Source organism: Eimeria tenella, genomic scaffold (assembly GCF_000499545.2).
Source record: "Eimeria tenella Houghton genomic scaffold, Eth_scaff109, whole genome shotgun sequence".
Lineage (NCBI taxonomy): Eukaryota > Apicomplexa > Conoidasida > Eucoccidiorida > Eimeriidae > Eimeria > Eimeria tenella.
Window position 1 is genome coordinate 22,292 of NW_013541472.1, and position 19,851 is coordinate 42,142.

The window sequence follows — 19,851 nt, forward strand, 5'->3', positions numbered from 1 at the left end:
CTGCTGCTGCTGCTGCTGCTGCTGCTGGCGAGGAGAGACCTGAGGTCCTGGATGCAGCCCCAAATGAGGTGGGCAGTGCTGGGTGCTGCTGCTGCTGCGCAGAGCCAGGGGGGCGGGGGGCCCCACAGAATAATGTTGGACAGCAGCAAAAGAGAGTTTTTGGGGTTTGTTTTATTTAAAAGAAATAAAAAACATTTGCTGAATTCTATTTGCCCCAAAGACAAGCAGCAGCAAAACACCCGGCGGGTCCGAGCAGCAGCAGCAGCCAGCGGGGAGGGGCCCCCGCCCTGGAGGCCCCACGCCCGCCGTCCGCGGCGCCCCCCCGCTGCTGCTGCTGCTGCTGCTGCTGCTGCTGGCGCCGCGGCGGCTGCGCCGCCGCACGCCCTGACGGACTCATCTTCTGAGCTGCTGCTGCTGCCTTCCCGAAAGCTGCTGTAGCCGCTGCTGCTGCTGCTGCTGCTGCGGGCCTCCTGGCTCTGGTGTGCTCCTTTACTTGCAGCTCTCCCGCTGCTGCTGCTGCTCCTGCTGCTGCTGCTGCGGTCGCTGCTGCTGCTGCTTTCAGGGAACCCAGGGCTTTGCTCAGCAGCAACTGATGCATCCGCCGCTGCAGCTGAGCGTACAGAGAGCCGCGCTGACGGAATATGCTGCCGCTGCTGCTGATGCTGCTGCTGCTGCTGCTGCTTATCTTCTTCCTGCTGCTGCTGCTGCTGCTGCTCTTGCTTCTCCTGCTGCATGGGGGACTGGCGCTGCTTGTTTTCCTGAAGACTCTTCAGCTCGAACTCGCCTTGATGCTGCTCTGTATATGCCTGCTGCTGCTGTTGCTGCTGTGGTTGCTGCTGCTGCTGTGGTTGCTGCTGCCGCTGCTGCTGCAGCTGCTGCAGCTGCTGCAGCTGCTGCTGATGTTGCTGTTGCTGCTCCATGCCGAAGGCCACAGCAGATCCTCCACTGTACTTACTTGGCTGCAGGGGCGGCCGTCACCTCAAGCAGCAGCAGCTGCTGCTGCAGCTCACCCCATGGTGTGTTGCTGCTGCTGCTGCTGCTGCTATTGCTGCTGCTGCAGCTGTTGCTGCTGCTGCTGCTGCCGTCTTAGGGTGTATTGACACCTGGGGCTGCAGAGAAACTGCAGCAGCTGCTGCCCAGGGAGGCTTTGGAGTTCAGGTCACCGCAGCCGAAACCCCAAACCCTAAGCCCTAAACCCTAAACCCTCGTCTTGTGTCTCGGAATAGCTTTAAAACAACATTTAAAAGCTTTTGAATTAATTTGAAAGGAAAATAAAAAAAAAGAAATTTGCGACTAAGCAGCAGCTGCCGAGACACCCCAGAGTCTCGGCGCTGCTGCCAGCAGCAGAAAAACTTTTTCGTTTTGCTGCTTCATCTCTTTTAGGGTTTAGGGTTTAGGGTTTAGGGTTTAGAGTTTAGGGTTTAGGAGTTTATGTTCACACAAAACAAAAGGAATACCAAAACAATAAAAGTAAAGATCAGCGAGAGACAGAAAGGAGCGGCAAAGGCAAGAATAGATGCACTGGAACTCTAAACCCTAAACTCTAAACCCTAAACCCTAAACCTTAGACTCTAAGATTTAAGCATTGGACCTTAAAAAAAGAGTCCCAAACCCTAATTTCCAAACCCTAAACCCTAAACCCTAAACCCCCGTTTTGTCTTCCTTGTCTTGTCCAGTCTCTTCCACTCTTTGCTGTAGCGCCGCCGCATTTATTTATTTACTTCTATTCCTTGTTTATTTTTCAATTAATTTTATTTTTATTTTTATTTTTATTTTTATTTTTAATTCCAATATCTCTTTTCGTTTGCTGCAGCTCCCCTCCTCGTCACTGAGGGCTCGAGCCAGCCTTCCCCAGGGTTTAGCGTTTAGGGTTTACGGCTTAGGGTTTACGGATTAGGTTTTAGGGTTTAGGATTAGAAGTTAGGGTTTAGGGTTTAGGGTTTAGGGTTTGAAGCCGCCAATAAGGGTATTAGCTCTGCACGGCAACTACGCAATGTTTGTGGAAGAACGCGCTTCTCTTGACTTCCTCACTTCTAGGGTTTAGGGTTTAGGGTTTAGGGTTTACGACAGGTAAATATCAATAAGAGCATAAATAAGTATTTTTATTCTGCATTTAAATTTCTTTCTTGATGAGGGGAAAATAATACTTGGGCTGTATATCCACACGAGTAGTGTTTAAAAAGTTCTCGGGAAAAAACAAAATTCGATTTACTTGCATGCATGCAAAATAAGTAATTTAATACCTTGCATGCATGCAAAATATTAAATTAATTATACTTCATCCAAAATAACTTTGGCAACAACGGGATTCCTTTAAATGCAATTAAGTTTAGGGAAAAGTAAATAAATAAATTTTAATTCAGAAAAAGCTGTTTCAAGAGCTGTCAAAAGAGACACGGGGCTTCGTAGTTAACGCGAGGTGTACGTACACCTGAAACGCATGCAGGAATTTTCCGTATTTCCTTCAAATAAATGCAAAACTCCCAATATTCTGGACTCTAAATAAACAAAAAAGAATGAATTTAGCTTCATATTTGTTCTTTTATTTTATTTATTTCACATTTTGTGGATTCGTTAATTATCTTTTTATGCTTGTATTAGAGGTGTACGTACACCTGCACACTGAAGCAACTCTTGTCGCAGACATTTTAAACTAAAATTATTAAATATACATATGTATCTATATGTCTGTGTGTCTAGAAATATTATATTTATTATAATTTTTTATGCATAAAAGTTCATTTCTTAGAAAATATAAAAACAAAAAAACATCCAAAACTCCGAAAACAAATTTTCACCTTTTTTGCATTTTTTTTGTTGCCTCTTTTACTCCAAAAAGTGAGCGCACAGGCGAGGCCCTTCTCTAGATAAACGTATCTATTTATTTATTTATTTATTTATTTATTTATTTACAGGGTTTGTTTATGAAAAAGAACTTGAATTGATCTGTCCACATTCGCATTTGCATCCACAAACAGGGCCTTCAGGTCTACATACACCTGAAAGCGCATGCACAAACATCTGGGGTGTACATAAACTAAAGCCCAAAAATGTTAAAATTTATTTGCAGCTCTTTAAAACACAAAGAAAAAAAAAGAAAATAAAAAGGAATTTATTTTCAAATAAAATCTTCATTAAAAACGCAGAAAGAATACAAGTGGCATTTTATATAAATTAAATGCACTTAAAATAATTATGGAAATGCTTCTCTCTCTGGTAATTTTGTTCGTACTTACTTCGAAATGCGTTATTTATATTTATATATACACAAAGTGCGCTAAACCCTAAACCCGAAACCCTAAACCCTAAACCCTAGACTTTTAGTACACACATTCACTTGTGGCATGCCCAATGCAGGCGCACGTTCTTTCCAGTTGTTGAACCCCAGTTGTTGAACCCTAAACCCTAAACCCTAAACCCTAAACCCTTTTCCTTAAACCGTTGACCCTAAATTCTAAACCCTAAACCCTAAACCCTAGACCGTAGGCCCTAAACACAAATCCCTATGCCTTACGCCGTAGACCCTGTACGAACAACCCGAATCTCCAGGCGCCATATCCTAAACCCTAAACCCTAAACCATAAACCCTAAACCCTAAACCCTAGCACCTGTTTGCCCTGCCCAGCTGATTAAATAAACTTGAAAGGATAAATAAATAAATAAATAAATAAATAAATAAATAAATGAATTTGTAAGGTTATTAATTTTCAAATTAATTGGTCAAAATTAATGCTTTGGTAAATAAACTATTTGATTTAATTTCACACAACTCAGTTGAGTAGTTAACTCTTAATTAGTATCCTCCCATAATATTTAATTAATTGAATAATTAATTTTAATTTTGATTAATTAATTAAATAATTAATTCGCAGATTATTTAATTAACTAAACGGTGAATCAGTTGATGACTTAAATAAATGAATGGTCAATTAATAAATAAATTAATTAACTTATTACTCATTTTAATAAACAAATAAGTAAATAAATAGCTTATTTATTTACTTAATGGCAAAAAATGTTTTTTTAGATTTAAATCTAAGCAAATGAATAAGTAGCAAGCGAACAGAAAAATAAAAAATAAAAAAAGAATAAATAAATAAATAAATAAATAAAGTGAATAAAATAAAAATTAAATATAAATGAAATATCTGAGTGCATGCAGCGGCTGGAGTTTCTTCTTTTGGGGATCAAAAGATCCCAAAAGGAGTTTAAAATGCTCCAAAAAGAATTTAAAAAAACAATAAATAAATTTAAAATAAAATTAAAATTTTTACTTATTTATTTATTCTTTTATTTGCTCCTTAGCTGCAGAAATAAACCCTCGGGGGCCCCACCGGGGGCCCCGCGGCTGCTTGTGCTGCTGCAGCCCCTGAGGGTTTGGCGTTGTTTTGGGATTCTTTTGGTTTGTTTTGCTTTTAAAAACTCCTAATTCAGTTTAATTCGAGGGTTTAGGGTTTAGGGTTTAGGGTTTAGGGTTTTGCGCGGTGAACGAGCCCCGGCGAGCCTCAAGACCCCGACACTCGATACTGTGAGGACGGCTTTCCAAGGGTTTAGGGTTTAGGGTTTAGGGTTTAGGGTTCAGGGTTTAGGGCTTTTAGTCTATATGACTCTATTCAATGTTCCCTTATTGTTCGCGACACTCATGTGGAAGCTCGTGTGGGGTTTGGGGCTCAGGGTTTAGGCTTTGGGGTTTAGCTGTTTAAGGTTTAGGGTTTAGCTCTTTAGGGTTTAGGGTTTGGGATGTGTGAGTCTTCCTAGCAAATTTGCTCTGTTAAGATTTTCCTGGCCGCATTCATCACTGCTTTCTGCTGCTTCAAAGTCCAGTTGCTGCTGCTGCTGCTGCAGCAGAGTGGATATCCTGTTGCTGCTGCGGCTGCAGCAGCTGCTGCTGCTGCTGCTGCAGGCCGATTAGTTTGCTGCTGCTGCTGCTGCAGGTGTCGGCCATCTGATGCGTCTTGGTCGAGTCCCTTTGTCTTCATTTTCCTCTTTTGTTTTCTTCAATAAACAAATTAGAAATTTGAATTGCTGCTGCTGCTTCCAATTCAATTTATTTCAGACAAAACCCACTTTTCTAGCTGCTGCCAGCAAGCAGCAGCAGCAGCAACAGCAGCAGCAAGTGCATCAGCAACTGCGGCAGAAATACCGGCACCAGCAGCAGCGGTACCTGCGGCAGCAGCAGCAACAGACGCAGCAACAAAAGCAGCAGCAACATCCGCAGCAGCAACAGCAGCAGCAACAGCAGCAGCAACGGCAGCAGCAGCGGCAGCAGCAGCAGCAACAGAAAGTTCGTGGCATTAGAACAGCCAAAATGGGAGCTGGAGAATCGCCAAGCCAGGGGGGGAGTTCTGAAGGGCTGACTTTTGAGCCTTGTGGGCCAAACCTAAACCCTAAACCCTAAACCCTAGCGGCAGCAGCAGCAGCAGCAGCAGCAGTAGCAGACCAGCAGCAGCAGCAGCAGGTGGCGCTTCGAGAAGTGGCCTTCGAGCCACTGCCCGTACTGCCCAAATCCTAATCCCTAAACCCTAGACTCTTTCAGCGCTAAACAGCCAAACCCTAAACCCTAAACCCTAGCAAAACCCTAGTCTCTTACCCCCAAACCACAAACCCAACCCCAAACCCTAAACCCTAAACCCTCGCGTGGGTGCTGCGCAGTGTCTGAGCGTCCGAACTTTCCCCAGCTGGAGGAAGAAACCCTCAGGGTTTGGCGAGAAGAAAAAACTTTTGAAAAGTCTTTAAAACTTTCCAAAGATAAACCCCCGTTTTCTTTTTATGATGGACCCCCCTTCGCCACAGGACTCCCCCACTACGGACACATTCTCGCGGGCACCATCAAGGTAGGGTTTAGGGTTTGGGGTTTAGGGTTTGGGGTTTAGGGTTTGGGGTGTTAGGGGGCAGGGGTTAGGGTTTAGGGTTTTGGGTATTAGGGTGACCCTTCTGCCACGGGACTCCCCTACTACGGACACATTCTGGAGGGCACCATCAAGGTGGGATTTAGGGGTTTAGGGTTTAGGGTTTAGGGTTTAGGGTTTGGGGTTTAGGGTTCAGGGGGTAGGTGCTAGGGTTTAGGGTTTTGGGTATCAGGGTGTATCCCCTTTGCCACGGGACTCCCCCGCTGCAGACACATTCTGGCGGGCACTATCAAGGTAGGGTTTAGGGTTTGGGGTTTAGGGCTTGGGGCTTTGGGATTAGGGTTTAGGGTTTAGGGTTTAGGGTGTAGGGTTTAGGTGTTAAGGATTATACTTCAGGACGGAGATTTGGCTTCTCACGGAATGTGATTTTTGTCTCCTCTGGGAGTACGATTTGCATTAAAAGGCTTGGAGTCTCGGATTTAGGGTCTAGGGTTTAGGGTTTAGGTTTAGAGTTTGATTGCGGAATATCTGGACTGTGCACAAAGGAAGAGTTCTCAAAGCTATCTTCAGAGTTTACTTCTCCTTTCTAGAGTGCATGTATGCGTGGGTTCTAGGGTTTAGGGTTTGGTGGTCTTAAGCGCTGAGGGCTTAGGGTTTAGGGTTTAGGGTTTAGGGTTTAGGGTTTGCGCAGGACGTGGTGTGCCGCTTTGCCCATCAAACGGGGCACTACGTGGAGCGGCGGTTTGGCTGGGACTGCCACGGACTTCCAATTGAATTTGAAATCGACAAAATGTTGAAAATAAATAAAAAGCAACAAGTCCTCGAGTTCGGGATTCCGCAGTACAACCAGCAGTGCAGGTCTGCAAACCCTAAACCCTAAACCCTAAACCCTAAACCCTAGCGCTGCACTCGTGGGCTTTAGTTGAGTTGAAATCGACAAAATGTTGGAAATAAATAAAAAGCAACAAGTCCTCGAGTTCGGGATTCCGCAGTACAACCAGCAGTGCAGGTCTGCAAACCCTAAACCCTAAACCCTAAACCCTAGCGCTGCACTCGTGGGCTTTAGTTGAGTTGAAATCGACAAAATGTTGAAAATAAATAAAAAGCAACAAGTCCTCGAGTTCGGGATTCCGCAGTACAACCAGCAGTGCAGGTCTGCAAACCCTAAACCCTAAACCCTAAACCCTAGCGCTGCACTCGGGGGCTTTAGTTGAGTTGAAATCGACAAAATGTTGAAAATAAATAAAAAGCAACAAGTCCTCGAGTTCGGGATCGGGATTCCGCAGTACAACCAGCAGTGCAGGTCTGCAATCCCGTAAACCCTAAACCCTAAACCCTAAACCCTAGCGCTGCACTCGTGGGCTTTAGTTGAGTTGAAATCGACAAAATGTTGAAAATAAATAAAAAGCAACAAGTCCTCGAGTTCGGGATTCCGCAGTACAACCAGCAGTGCAGGTCTGCAATCCGTAAACCCTAAACCCTAAACCCTAAACCCTAGCGCTGCACTCGTGGGCTTTAGTTGAGTTGAAATCGACAAAATGTTGAAAATAAATAAAAAGCAACAAGTCCTCGAGTTCGGGATTCCGCAGTACAACCTGCAGTGCACGTCTGCAATCCCTAAACCCTAAACCCTAAACCCTAAACCCTAGCGCTGCACTCGTGGGCTTTAGTTGAGTTGAAATCGACAAAATGTTGAAAATAAATAAAAAGCAACAAGTCCTCGAGTTCGGGATTCCGCAGTACAACCAGCAGTGCAGGTCTGCAAACCCTAAACCCTAAACCCTAAACCCTAAACCCTAGCGCTGCACTCGTGGGCTTTAGTTGAGTTGAAATCGACAAAATGTTGAAAATAAATAAAAAGCAACAAGTCCTCGAGTTCGGGATTCCGCAGTACAACCAGCAGTGCAGGTCTGCAAACCCTAAACCCTAAACCCTAAACCCTAGCGCTGCACTCGTGGGCTTTAGTTGAGTTGAAATCGACAAAATGTTGAAAATAAATAAAAAGCAACAAGTCCTCGAGTTCGGGATTCCGCAGTACAACCAGCAGTGCAGGTCTGCAAACCCTAAACCCTAAACCCTAAACCCTAATTCTAGACCGAGTAAACTCAGGATCCTTTCAACGCAACGGTTAACGCTAAACCCTAAACTCTAAACACTATAGCCTACAACTAGTCTATGTAGACTCACCAACGCGAACCCTAAACCCTAAACCCTAAACCCTATATAATAAATTGTCTTCCAAAAACCCTAAACCCTAGGGATGTTTCTTTCCACGGTGGCGGCGTGCAGGGAGAAACCCCAGCGCCTGCTGCTGCAGCAGCTGCAGCTTCTTCTGCAGCTGCTGCTACAGCTGGAGCTGCTGCTGCAGCTGCTGCTGCTGCCATTGCTACGGGAGCTGCTGCTTGAGATGCTGCTGCTGCCATTGCTGCAGCGGCTGCTCCTGCAGCTGCTTCAGATGCTGGTGCCATTGCTGCAGGAGCTGGTGCTGCTGCAGCTGCTGCTGCTGCAGAAGCTGCCGCTGCTGCTGCTGATGCTGTCGCTGCTGCTATCGTCGTTGCTGCTCCTGCAGATCAATCGTGCTGCGCTATTCAGCTGAGTGGGAAAAGATTGTCGGTAAGCTGCTGCTGCTGCACTGATGCTGCTGCTGCTGCTGCAGCGCTGCTGCTGCTGCTGCATTGCTGCAATCGTGTTAATGAGCAGAAAATACTTGCGTTTATTTGTTTATTTTTGGCTGTGTAAAGGTGTACGAACACCCAAAAACATTAATTGCAATTTGCCATTTTTTAACTGTCAAAAATAAAAGTATTTTTGATAGATTTTATAAATCTATCTTTAAGTAGACAGTTTTATTTGCATGCGAAAATGAAATGATGACAAAAGAAGAGAAAATCCAGAAATAAGTCCTTCTCGTCAGGACTTAAACCCTAAACCCTAAACCCTAAACCCTAAAAGCCCGATTTGTGAATATCCGCGAGAAGTGCACTGTTTATTTCATATGTATTTATATTTTGTATTTGTCTCATTTTATTTTTATTTAAATATAAATAAATTAAAAAATTTTTGCCTATATTTAATTATTTGAATCTATTTAATTTCGTTTTTGTTTCTTTTTGTTTCACTTTATCTCCTTTAACTTCATTTTTGTTCCCGTTTGTCTCTTCGAACATCTTTTTCTTTTTCAATATCTTTATTTTTCAGTTATCATCCTTTTTATTTCTGTTATTTGATTAAATTTCTTTTTTTGTCTTTTTGTTTTTATTTTACAGAAAGGACTGGGCGGTGGATAGATTTCAAAAACGGGTACAGAACTATGGACAGAGATTACATGGAAAGTGTCTGGTGGGTTTTTAAAGAACTTTTCAAAAAAGGAAGAATCTACAGAGCTTTTAAAGTGAGTCCGAGGTGTACATACACCTCAACAAACACCCCACACTTTTAAAGCAGTCTTTCAGGTGTACAGACACCTCAGCAAACACCCCAGACGTTTTGAAGCAGTCTTTCAGGTGTACATCCATCTCTCTAAACACTCCTATCCACAGAGCTTTTAAAGTGAGTCCGAGGTGTACGTACACCTCAACGAACACCCCACACTCCCCACACTTTTAACGCAGTCTTCCAGGTGTACAGACACCTCACTACACACTACACACCCCACACTTTTTAAAGCAGTTTTTCAGGTGTACAGACACCTCACTAAACACTCTCATCTACAGAGTTTTTAAGTGAGTCCGAGGTGTATATACACCTCAGCAAACGCCCCACACTTTTAACGCAGTCTTTCAGGTGTACAAACACCTCACCAGAACACCCCACACTTTTACAAGCAGTCTTTTAGGTGTACAGACACCTCACCAGAACACCCCACACTGCCTTTCAGCAATATCTCAGGTGTACAGACACCCCACCAATTTACAGATCCTTCTAACCAGCCCAACTCAGGTGTACAGACACCTCAGCATTCACCCCACACTGCCTTTTTGCAGCAACTCAGGTGTAGAGACACCGCAGCAACAACTCAGGTGTAAATACACCTCATTAAACACCCCACACTTCCCTTTAGCCCCAATTGAGGTGTACAGACACCTCACCAAACACCCCACACTTTTTCCAGCAACACCTCAGGTGTAAAGACACTTAATCAAACACCCCACACTTTCTTTTCCGCCTCCTTTTTGGCGCTTTTTGAATTTTTTTGTTTCTTCTTTTATCCTCTTTTGTTTCTATTTATTTTCGTCTTTTTTGTGTATTTTATCTTTTTCTGTTTCTATTTGTTTCTTTTTGTTTCATTGGCATTTTTTGACTTTTTGGGGCTTGTCCTTTTTATCTCTATTAATCTCAATTTGCGTCCTTTTTGTCTCTTTTTATTCCTCTTTATTTCCTTTAATCCCTTTTAATCTCTTTTTGTCTTTTAAATTCTTTTTTTGACGTTTTAATATCCCTTTTGTGTTTTTGTTTTATTCAAAATCAAAATGAAATTTCATATTGCCTTCAGGTAATGCCCTTTTCCACAGCCTGCGGAACTCCCCTTTCAAACTTCGAGGCCAATCAAAACTACAAAGACGTTCGTGACCCTTCCCTCATAGTGGCCTTCAAGTAAACCCTAAACCCTACACCCTAAACCCTAAACCCTAAGCTCCAGGTCGTAGGCCTCAAGTCCCAAGCCCTTAGGCCTGATCGCGCCTAAACCCTAAACCCTTCATTGTAGGCCGTAAGCCCTAACTGGCAAGCCCTTTGCTCTTATGAGGCCTAAACCCTAAACCCTAGTTTATAAACCCCAAGACCCACGTCCTTAGCTTTGATGTGGCCCAAACCCTAAACCCTGGCTCGGGGCCTTTGGGCAGCAGCCTCTCTTTGCCTTGCTGCTGCAGCACACTTGCTGCTGTCACCTGCTACTGCTGCTGGCACGCTCGCTGTTGCTCCTGTTGCTGCTGCTGCCGCTGCACGAGCAGCTGCTGCTGCTGCACTGACACTAACTGCTGCAGCAGCTCCTGCTGCTGCCCTGGCACTAAGTGCTGCTGCATCTGCTGCGCGCCAGCCCTCAGGGCTGCTGCAACTGCTGCTGCGCTAGCGGCGCGGCCGCTGCTGCTGCTGCTGCTGCGTTTGTTGCACCGCACTTGCCCCCCAGCAGCAGCAGCTGCTGCTGCTGCTGCTGCTGCTCAGGTGTACAGACACCACAGCGCTGGAAGGACCTTTTGAATTTGCTGCTTGGACAACAACCCCCTGGACTCTTCCTTCGAACTTGGCTCTTTGTGTCCACCCCACAATGACTTACATCAAGGCTCTTTTCAAACCCCAGAAACGGCAAGAATCTAGGGTTTAGGGTTTAGGGTTTAGGGTTTGGGGTTTAGGGTTTAGGGTTTAGGGTTTGGGGTTTAGGGTTTAGGGTTTACGGGGTGGCAGCTGCAGCGCTGGGGCTGCGGCGCGGGCTTCGCGGGCCCCCAAACAAACGGATGGGGTTCAAGGTCTGGGATCTAGGGTTTAGGGTTTAGGGTTTAGGGTTAAGGGTTTAGGGTTTAGGGTTTAAGGTTTCCTTTATTTTGGCTGCAGCACCCTTGTCGTTGCAAAAGAACGCCTTGAGTGGATATGCAAACAGGCAAGTCGCTGAATGTTTAGGGTTTAGGGTTTAGGGTTTAAGGTTTAGGGTTTCGTGTTTAGGGTTTAGGGTTTAGGGTTTAGGGTTTGTTCTCAGATGAAGCTGGACCCCGCCACAGATGTGGAAATCTTGTCCGAGTTCCCGGGAGAGAAGCTGCGCAGTGCGTTTAGGGTTTAGGGTTTAGGGTTTAGGACTAGGGGTTCATTTTTTCTACTGTGTGAAGACTTGGTGCCTCCAGTTCTGCTACTGCTGCTGCTGCTGCTGCACTGACGGCTGCTGCTGCTGCACTGGCCGTGCAACTTCTGTGCTTGTGAAGCCGCTGCTGTCTTGTTTCAACGGCAAATAAAACAAATAGTTTAATTGATTTAATTAATTAATTTAACTAACTAATCAATTAATTTAACTGATTTAATTAATTAATTTAATTAGTTTATTTAAATGTGAATTTGCAGATCTCCCATATTCCCCCCCTTTTGACTGTTTTCCAAAAAGCTCTTACCCTTCGGCCTTTCGCGTTTGCGTGGATTCTTTTGTCACCTCCGACTCCGGTAAACCCTAAACCCTAAACCCTAAACCCTAAGGGGTGAAGTGTAGGCCGTAGGTTTCTGGCTTTTTCGGCTTCGCTGCATTTAGTCTGAGGACGCCACAACTCGCGACTGAGTGTTCAGGGTTTAGGGTTTAGGGTTTAGAGCTTTGGCTCTGTGGCTGCCGACGTAGCCTGTCCCATTTTGCTTTTGCTGCTGCTGCTGCTGCTGCTGCAGGCACTGGCGTTGTCCATTGCGCGCCGGCGTTTGGGGAGGATGACTACCGTGTGTGCATCGAGCAGAAGTGCGGAGGTCTTAGGGTTTAGGTTTTAGGGTTTAGGGTTTAGGGTTTAGGGTTTAGGGTCTAGGGTTTGTGTGTTCAGGGTGATAGAAGTGGGGGGCCCGGTGGCTTGCGGGCTGGACGAGAGCGGGTGTTTCGTGCCGGCTGTAGGGTTTGTGGAGGGTTTGGACTTCAAAGTTGGAGAAAAGAAAATAAAGGGTTTGCTGCAGTCCGAGGGTTTGCTGCTGTGCTGCAGCGAGCTGCTGCATGCATATCCGTTTTGCTGGCGCTCGGACACGCCGCTGATCTACAGGGCTGTGCCTTCGTGGTTTGTGCGCGTGGCGGACCTGCGGCAGCAGCTGCTGCAGCGCAGCAGCAGCAGCAGGTGGGTTCCTGCTGCACTGCAGCAAAAGAGGTTCCACAACTGGCTCGCAGAAGCAAAAGACTGGTGCATTTCCAGAAACAGATTTTGGGGAACTCCTCTCCCCATTTGGACCAACGAAGACTACTCCCAAATCGTCTGCATTGGCAAGCTCCTGCTGCTGCTGCTGCGGCTACTGCTGCTGCTGGTCTTGCTGCTGCTGGTTTCACGGCTCTGGAGCTGATGCTCTTTCTGCTGCTGCTGTTGCTGGTCTTGCTGCTGCTGGTTTCGCAGCTGTGGAGCTGATGGTCCTGCTGCTGTTGCTGCTGCTGCTGCCGGTCTTGCTGCTGCTGGTTTCGCGGCTCTGGAGCTGATGATCTTGCTGCTGTTGCTGCCGGTCTTGCTGTTGCTGGTGCTGCTCTTACTGCTGCTCGTTTCGCCGCTCTGGAGCTGATGGTCTTGCTGCTGCTGCTGCTGCTGGCTGTGCTGCTGCTGCTGCTGCTGCTGCAGTTGCTCCTGGGGCTGCTGGGGTGTCCTGGCTGCTGGTGTACTGCTGCTGATGCTGCTGCTGCTGCTGCTGCGCCAGTTCAAAGCAGCAATTGACCCTGCCCATGAAAAATGCAACAAAACAAAGGATGAGCATCTCCAGATTTCCTGGATTTCCAACTATTTATTATTTATTAATTTATTATTTATTTATTTATTTATTTATTTGTTTGTTTGTTTATTTTAGGAAGTGTTGCTGAACTCGAGAAGTACGCGGGCCGGAAGCTGCCGGATATTCACCGAGACCAAATCGACGACATCGAAATCCCAGACCCCCGCGGAGACCAATTCCCCAAACTCAAGAGAGTTGAAGAAGTGTGCTGCTGCTGCTGCTGCCGCTGCTGCTACTGCTGCTGCTGCTGGGGCTGGGGCTGCTGCTGCTGGGGCTGGGGTTGCTGCTGGTGTTGCGGGTGCTGCGCGGGGTGCTGCTGGAGCTGCTGCTGGGGGTGCTGGGGTTGCTGCTGCTGCTGTTGCTGCTGGGACTGTTGCTGCTGCCGGGGCTGCAGCTGCTCCTGGGGCTGCTGCTGGGGCTGCTGCTGCTGTTGTTGCTGGAGCTGTCGCTACTGCTGGGGCTGCTGCGAGAGCTGGGGCTGTGGCTACTGCTGGGATTGCTGCTGCTGCTGCTGAGGTTGCTGGTACGGCTGTGGCTGCTGCTGCTGCTGTTGCTGCTGCTGCTGCTGGGGGTGCTGATGTGGCTGTGGCTGCTGGGCCAGGGGCTATGAGTGTGTGCTGCTGCTGCAGCTGCAGTTAATACCGCTGCTGCAGCTGCTGCTGGGTTGGTGGTGGTGGTACTCACTGCGCTGCTGCTGCTGCTGCTGCTGTTTGCAGGTGTTTGATTGTTGGTTTGAAAGCGGGTCAATGCCCTACGCGCAGCAGCACTACCCTTTCGAAAACCAAAAGCACGTGAGGCTGCTACTGCTGCAGCTGCTGCTGTTGTTGCAGTTGCTGCTGTTGCTGCTGCGCAGTTGTTGCTGCAATAGAACTCCCGCTGTCTGCCCCCCCGCCACCACCACCTGCTGCTGCTTCTGCTGCTGCTGCTGCTGCTGCAGTTCGAGGAGACATTCCCTGCGAACTTTGTTGCTGAGGGTTTGGACCAAACTCGGGGATGGTTTTACACTTTGATGGTTCTGTCAACTTCTCTTTTCGACAAACCCGCTTTCCAAAACCTCATTGCTAATGGTAAGCAGCAGCAGCAGCAGCAGCAGCAGCAGCAGCAGCAGAAGCAGCAGCAGCAGGCCTGCCTGACCCCTCCCTTCCGCAGCGACCTTGCCTCTCCCACTCCCTCTCACTGCCGCCGCCTGTGCATGCGCTGCTGCTGCTGCTGCTGCTGCTGCTCTCTCCCCGCCGCCGCTGCTGCTGCTGCTGCTGCTGCAGGGCTGGTGCTGGCAGCAGACGGGCGGAAGATGAGCAAGCGTTTGCAGAACTATCCTTCTTTGTCTTTGATTTTGGAAGAAGTTGGCGGAGATGCGCTGCGGCTTTATTTGCTGCGGTCTCCAGTTGTAAAAGGAGAAACTTTAAACTTCAAACAAGAAGGAGTCAAAGACGTCGTCAAAGACGTGCTGCTCCCCTGGTACCACGCCACCAGGTACTCCCGCTGCTGCTGGTGCTGCTGCTGCTGCTGCTGATTGTGGTGGTGGTGGTGGTGGTGGTGGTGGTGGTAGTGATGATGGTAGGGGTGGGGGTCTTGTCCTGCTGCTGCTGCTGCTGCTGCTGCTGCTGGTGATGGTGGTGATGGGGGGTGGTGGAAGTGGGGGTCTCGTGCTGCTGCTGCTGCTGATGTTGATGATGGTGATGATGGTGGCGGGGGTCTGCCGCTGCTGATAATGGTGCTGCTGCTGCTGCTGCTGCTGGTATTAATGATGCTCCTACTGTTGCTGGTGTTAGATGTAGAGTAGCACTGCTGCTGCTGGCCATGGTGCTGCTGCTGCTGCCGATAATGATGCTGCTGCTGCTGCAGCACCAGCGTGTCTGCCGCAGCAGCAGCAGCAGCAGTTTGTGTTGACTTTGTTGGCAATTTTTGGCGTTTTTGACAATTTTAAAAGCACAATTGGAATTAAATTGAATTAAATGGATTTTAACTCGGAATAATTTAAATTTTAAATTCAAAAAGTCATTTAATGTGATATTTAATTCAGATTTTTCATTCAAGAAGTTATTCGTTATGAGACAACAACTGGAAAGCGTTTTCAGCCTGCGGGAGAAAATGAAGAAAATCAAAAAACAAATATTATGGACAAGTGGATTCTTTCCGAGACCCACAGGGTTATTCAAGTCCGCTGCTGCTGCTGCAGCTGCTGCTGCTACTGCTGCTGTTGTTGTTGTTCTGCTGCTGCTGCTGTTGTTACTGCTGCTGATGCTGTTGTTTTAACTGCTGTGCTGCTGCTACTGCAGCTGCTGCTGCTGCTGCTGCTGTTGTTATTCTGCTGCATTTGCTGTTGTTACTGCTGCTGATGCTGTTGTTTGAACTGCTGATGTACTGCTGCTGCTGCTTTTTGTGTTGTTGCTGCTCTTGTGTCTATATATCTCCTGTTGCGTCTGCTGCTGCTTCTGCCAAGCTTTTAGCTGCTGCTGCTGCTGCTGCTGTGCGTTTATCTGTTGCTGCTGCTGCTGCGTTTTTTTGGAGCTGCTGCTGCAGCTGCTGTTCGTTGTTTTGTTTTCGTTTGTCTCTGTCTCATTTTTCAATTTCTTCTTTGCATGTCTCGAAGAAATAAGTAATGCATTTTCTATCTTGCTGCTGTTGCTGTTGCTGCTGCTGCTGCTGCTGCTGCTGCAGTTTGTGCGGGAGGAAATCGAGGCCTACCGTTTGTACACTATAGTTCCCCAACTGCTTTCCTTCCTAGAGCTCCTCACGAACTGGTAAACCGTAAACCCTAAACCCTAAACCCTAGACTCTGTTGGCTCTACTGCTAATGACGGAACAGAAGGTGTTTAACTGCAAGGACACCGCAGACGCGAAGTAGGGTTTAGGGTTTAGGGTTTAGGGTTTAGGGTTTGCGTTTAGGTATTTAAGACTCAACAGAGACCGAATGAGAGGAGCCCAAGGGCCTGAAGTGGCTCTTGAGGCACTGCAAACCCTTTTTTCGGTTTTGCTGACAACTGTGATATATATGGTGCCTAAACCCTAAACTCTAAGCCCTAATTCTGTGGTTTGTGAGCTCCCGTAGCCCTAAACCCTGACTTCAGGGTTTAGGGAAAACCCTTTTAATAAGAATAAGTTGATTCTGCAAGCCGTGGATCTCTGGACCCTCTCGCTCTAAACCCTAAACCCTAGTTATGCAAACCCTAAACCCTAATTGTGTTTTCCTAAACCCTAGACACGTTTTGCGCCAAACGAGGTTGCTGCTGCGCTCTTTGACTTCACCCGGGTTCTGACCATTGTCCCGTGGCTGAGGGTTTAGGGTTTAGGGTTTAAGGTCTAGGGTTTAGGGTTTGCGTGCAGGCCCCGCTGACCCCGTTCTTGAGCGAGTACCTTTACCAAGCCCTAAAAAAGGGTTTATCTCCTCAAAACCCTTTGCATGCAGAAAGTGTTCATTTCCTGATGCTGCCAGCGCCAAACCCAAACCTCCGAAATGCAGAAATTGACCAAAGAATGGAACGCATGCGCAGCGGTCAGCTAGGGTTTAGGGTTTAGGGTTTAGGGTCGAGGGTTTAGGGTTTAGAAGGGCTAGCGGTGTCGGGGTCTAGGTATTTCTTGGCCGCACAGAGGAGCAAGCACGCTTGTCAAGGGTTTAGGGTTTAGGGTTGTGTAAGCACTCGCGCATGTACATATTGTACGCTGCCCTAAACCCTAAACCCTAAACCCTAAGAGAACCTCCTATACAATTAATATCGCGCGCTGCACAGTTGCGGATCCGTTTCTTCCTCAGCTCCTTGACCCATTTATTCTAATTAGTTTATTTATTTATTTATTTTTTTATTTATTTATTTATTATTTGTTATTTATTTATTTGTTTATTTATTTGTTTTATTCATTTTCAGTTATTTTGATGGGGCGGACTTTGCGGGAAAGAAGAAAAGTGTCTTTGAAGCGTCCGGTGTTGCATTTGCGGTGTCTCGTGAGCTCGCAAGAGCACGTGTTGGATTTGTTGGCGATGGAGAGTTACATAAAGGTGAATAAGATTCCAAAACGAAATAGAAAGGAATTAAAAACATTTAACTATTTAAATTAAATTGATTTAAATCTTTAAATCAATTAAAAACGGCGTTTATTTCCCCTTTTTCCGCCCTTCCAGGATGAAGTGAATATGTCGAAGCTGTCGGTACACCCGAAACCCATTTGCAGTTTCTTTGAACTCCAGAACAAAATAAAAGAATTAAAGCATAAAATAAATAGAATTAAATAAATTTGAAGATTTAAATGAATTAAAAGGGGTTTATTCCTCTTTTCTCGTCTTTTCAGGAAGAACTGAACGTGTGCGAGATGGAAGCAGCTGTCGATACACTCGAAACACCTCTTGCGATCTCTCTCAACTTCAAACTTTTGGGGCCCCGTGTGGGGCCCCACATGCAGCAGCTGCATGCAGCAGCAAAGGCTTTGACGCAGCAGCAGCTGCGGGAGTTCGAAAAGGAACAAAAAATCCTTCTTAATGGTATTCTTTTGACCCCACAAGAAGCCACCCTCCAGCGGCAACTGCCTCAAAGCACAAACCCTAATTTAGGGTTTAACTGCGACAAGTGCGTCTTCAACTTTTTCTTTTTTATTTCCATTATTCACTTTTTCTCCATTCTCCATTTTCACTTTTAGTTATTTGTCATTTGTTTTTTGCTTTTTGCTTAATCTGTTTGTGTTTTATTTAATTGATCTTTATCATTTATGTATTATTTATTTATTTATTTATTTGTCTGCTTTTTAATTAATTTATTTTTAATATTTAATTGTTTATTAGTTGCCCTTTTGTTCTTTCAGTCTAGGGTATGGAATGTCCCGTCTCGAGGGTTTAGGGTTTAGGGTTTAGGGTTTTGTTTCTGCGCAGGAATTGTGTTATCGCAATGGACTTTACTGAAGACCCATCGCTGCAGCGGAAGGCAATAGCTAGAGAAGTGAGCTGCCTTGCTGCTGCTGCAGTTGCTGCTGCTGCAGTTGCTGCTGCTGCTGCTGCTACGGTCAGTGGCTGTTGCTCCAGTTGCTGAGGCCTTGCATTTGGTGTTGCCTCTGCTTGTGGGATTTGTGCTGCTGCTTCTGAAGTTGCTGCTGCTGCTCTAGCTGCTGCTGCTGCTGCAATCGCTGCTGCTGCTGCTTAATAGCTGTTTGTTAATTGCTTTCGTTTCTTCGCAGATCGCCAATCGTGTGCAGAAGTTGCGGAAGCAGGTAAGTAAACCCTAAACCCTAAACCCTAAACACTAGCGGGGTCTCTGTAGTGCCGCAGCGTCTAGAGTTTAGGGTTTAGGGTTTAGGGTTTTGTTTGGGGGCTGTGCGTGCGGCTTTTTCGCAGCTGCAGCTGCAGCAGCAAGACGAAGTACTGGTGTTTGCTGCTGCTGATGATGCAGCACTTAAAGATATTTTAATTCAAGAAAAAGAATATATTGAAAGCTGCTTAAGGAGACCTTTGCTGCTGCAGGAAGCAAATAAGAAAATAGAAGCAGCAAACATTCTTTACGAAGAAACATACACCGTCGCAGCGGCGCCTCTAACCCTCACCATCGTCAAAAACTAGGGTTTAGGGTTTAGGGTCTAGGGTTTAGGGTCTAGGCTGGGACGTTGCTGCTGCTGCTTCCTGGGGAGCTCTCTTTGTCTGTGTTGGGGTGTACGTACACCCCAAAAGCAGCTTTGTCTAAGGGCTCAAGCAGCAGCAGCAAAAGCAACAAATGCAGCAGCAGCGCAAGTGCAGCAGCAGCAGCAGCATCAGCGCAAGTGCAGCAGCAGCAGCAGCAGCTGCTGCTGCTGCTGCAGCGACAACTGAAGCTCCAGCAGCAGTTGCAGCAGCAACTTCAGCTGCAGCAGCAACTGCAGCAGAGGGCAGCCCTCACTTTTGCGTGTAACAACACCGCAACTAAGGCGGCTTAGTGATAAAAAGATTTTTAGGATTTAGGATTTAGGGTTTAGGGTTTAGGGTTTAGGGTTAAAGGTGGAGTTTGCTGCCTTCGAGTTTGCGTAGCGCTGAGCATGGAGGGGAATGCAGAATAGCTTGACTCTAACCCCCAAAACAGGGTTTGGCGGCGCCGTGCTAAACCCTAGTTAAGGGTTTAGCAGCAAGGCAAGTACGGGCACCGGGGATCGAACCCGGGATCTTCTGCGTGTTAGGCAGACGTCATAGCCACTAGACCATGCCCGCGGAAGAAGCAGCAAAACCCTAAACCCTAGCTGTGTGCAGCAGCTAAACCCTAAACCCTAGCCGAAAACCCTAATTCGGGGCTGCTGCAGCAAGACAATCGTCTAAGGAGCTCTAACACCCCCAAATGAAGAATAAAATTCAAATAAATGTAACGTAATATATTTATTTATTCTTTAATTGTCTCATCTTCTCATTTATCTGTTTCGAACACACATGCGGAAGGCAGCGTCTGCATGCAGCTCGCAGAGGAAGAAACAAACATTTTTTGCGTTTTTATTTTGATTTTTAGTTATTTTAAATTCAAATATTAATTAATTTCAATTTAATAAACCAATTTACTTTTTAATTTGAAATAAAATGCACAAAAAACGGAAAACAGAAGCACAGCAACAACAACCCCACCCCTCAGAGAGGGTTTCGGGCCCC

General features: G+C 46.5%; 2 protein-coding genes across 2 annotated transcripts in view; one reads left to right on the plus strand and one right to left on the minus strand.

Annotated features, from left to right (window-relative positions):
* The window catches only part of ETH_00021780 (uncharacterized protein), a gene marked incomplete at both ends in the record, with an annotated part of 20,425 nt that extends 19,505 nt beyond the window's left edge, over window positions 1–920 (minus strand). Inside the window, one exon of the mRNA XM_013372806.1 lies at window positions 240–920. Within this exon, the coding sequence (XP_013228260.1) occupies window positions 240–920 (681 nt within the window). The remainder of the gene's footprint in view (window positions 1–239) is intronic.
* A 4,388-nt stretch (window positions 921–5,308) lies between these two features.
* Window positions 5,309–18,807, plus strand: ETH_00021785 (isoleucine-tRNA synthetase, putative; the record flags this gene model as incomplete). The annotated part of the gene is made up of 26 exons (XM_013372807.1): window positions 5,309–5,369; window positions 5,653–5,834; window positions 5,925–5,984; window positions 6,541–6,707; window positions 8,419–8,462; window positions 9,116–9,240; window positions 10,342–10,442; window positions 11,010–11,150; window positions 11,397–11,442; window positions 11,539–11,602; window positions 11,895–11,990; window positions 12,204–12,270; window positions 12,350–12,483; window positions 13,341–13,468; window positions 13,982–14,056; window positions 14,203–14,332; window positions 14,528–14,738; window positions 15,289–15,424; window positions 15,927–16,009; window positions 16,155–16,263; window positions 16,593–16,761; window positions 17,132–17,262; window positions 17,553–17,827; window positions 18,127–18,193; window positions 18,429–18,461; window positions 18,586–18,807. 26 exons carry the CDS (start codon window positions 5,309–5,311, stop codon window positions 18,805–18,807), a joined length of 3,057 nt encoding a protein of 1,018 aa, XP_013228261.1.
* Window positions 18,808–19,851: the final 1,044 nt, after the last annotated feature.